The sequence below is a fragment of the Tigriopus californicus genome, chromosome 2 (assembly GCF_007210705.1).
Source record: "Tigriopus californicus strain San Diego chromosome 2, Tcal_SD_v2.1, whole genome shotgun sequence".
In the NCBI taxonomy this organism is placed as follows: domain Eukaryota; kingdom Metazoa; phylum Arthropoda; class Copepoda; order Harpacticoida; family Harpacticidae; genus Tigriopus; species Tigriopus californicus.
This window is the reverse complement of record NC_081441.1, coordinates 14441956-14442741: the sequence shown is the minus strand read 5'-3', so window position 1 is coordinate 14442741 and position 786 is coordinate 14441956. Positions and strand designations below refer to the sequence as shown.

Below are 786 nucleotides of genomic sequence, written 5' to 3'. Positions count from 1 at the left end.
CCAGACAAACTAATGAAGTTTTTTGCTCTCCTTGTATTGCTCGGGGCGGTCCATAATGGGAAGAAGCTCTAGAGTTTGGACTTACCTTGCAAAAGATGACCAACTGAAGGTTTGCCCTTGTCCTTGTCTTTAAAATGTCCGCCGCCGAAAAAAAGCAACCCTTTCCCCAAGACAAATATGTAATTACTGTAGCGGCTCAAGCAGCAATGATGAAGAGTGTAATTCTGCCAATTACTGTATCTAAGTGTCTCATGCTTCCGAGGTTTTGGTATCCCTTGCTCCTAGGATCCTGATAACTGACTCTTTATCTTGTGTGCTTGTTTATAAAACACCTTTTTTTTTAATCAACCTTTTGATTTATTGACTTTATTCATTTGGCAGGCTTATCAATACTCTTCAGGTTGATCTTCGTCTTCGTCAGGATCAATGGTGTCCAATCCAACCTCCTCGTAATCTTTTTCAAGAGCTGCCAAATCCTCTCGAGCTTCCGAGAACTCTCCTTCCTCCATACCCTCGCCAACGTACCTGAAAAGGTCAAGAAAAACAATATCTCAATGTTGGAATATAATTTTTGGACGGAAAACGAACAAGGAAACATATTTGCTTCCAAATTAGCTCGTAAGTATATGACTGACTATATCATTGCCCGCCATGAAAAAAGTCACTCATTTTTGAGCCCAATATGCCTGCCACCAGGGCGTTGCACAAAATCATAATTGCAAACAAGGATTAATGTCACTATCGTAATCAATACGAGGCACCTGCAAAATGAATTGCGAAAGCAAC

The 786-nt window shown here is 40.7% G+C and overlaps 1 protein-coding gene across 4 annotated transcripts in view; it reads right to left on the bottom strand.

Moving 5' to 3' along the window:
• LOC131892659 (tubulin alpha-1D chain-like) overlaps positions 1-786 on the bottom strand; it is a 15179-nt gene that overhangs the window by 9940 nt on the left and 4453 nt on the right. For all 4 annotated transcript variants that reach the window (XM_059242480.1, XM_059242481.1, XM_059242479.1 and 1 more), the window contains exon 4: positions 86-525. In XM_059242480.1, coding sequence (XP_059098463.1) covers positions 387-525 — 139 coding nt within the window. In that variant the 3' untranslated portion in view covers positions 86-386. The remainder of the gene's footprint in view (positions 1-85; positions 526-786) is intronic.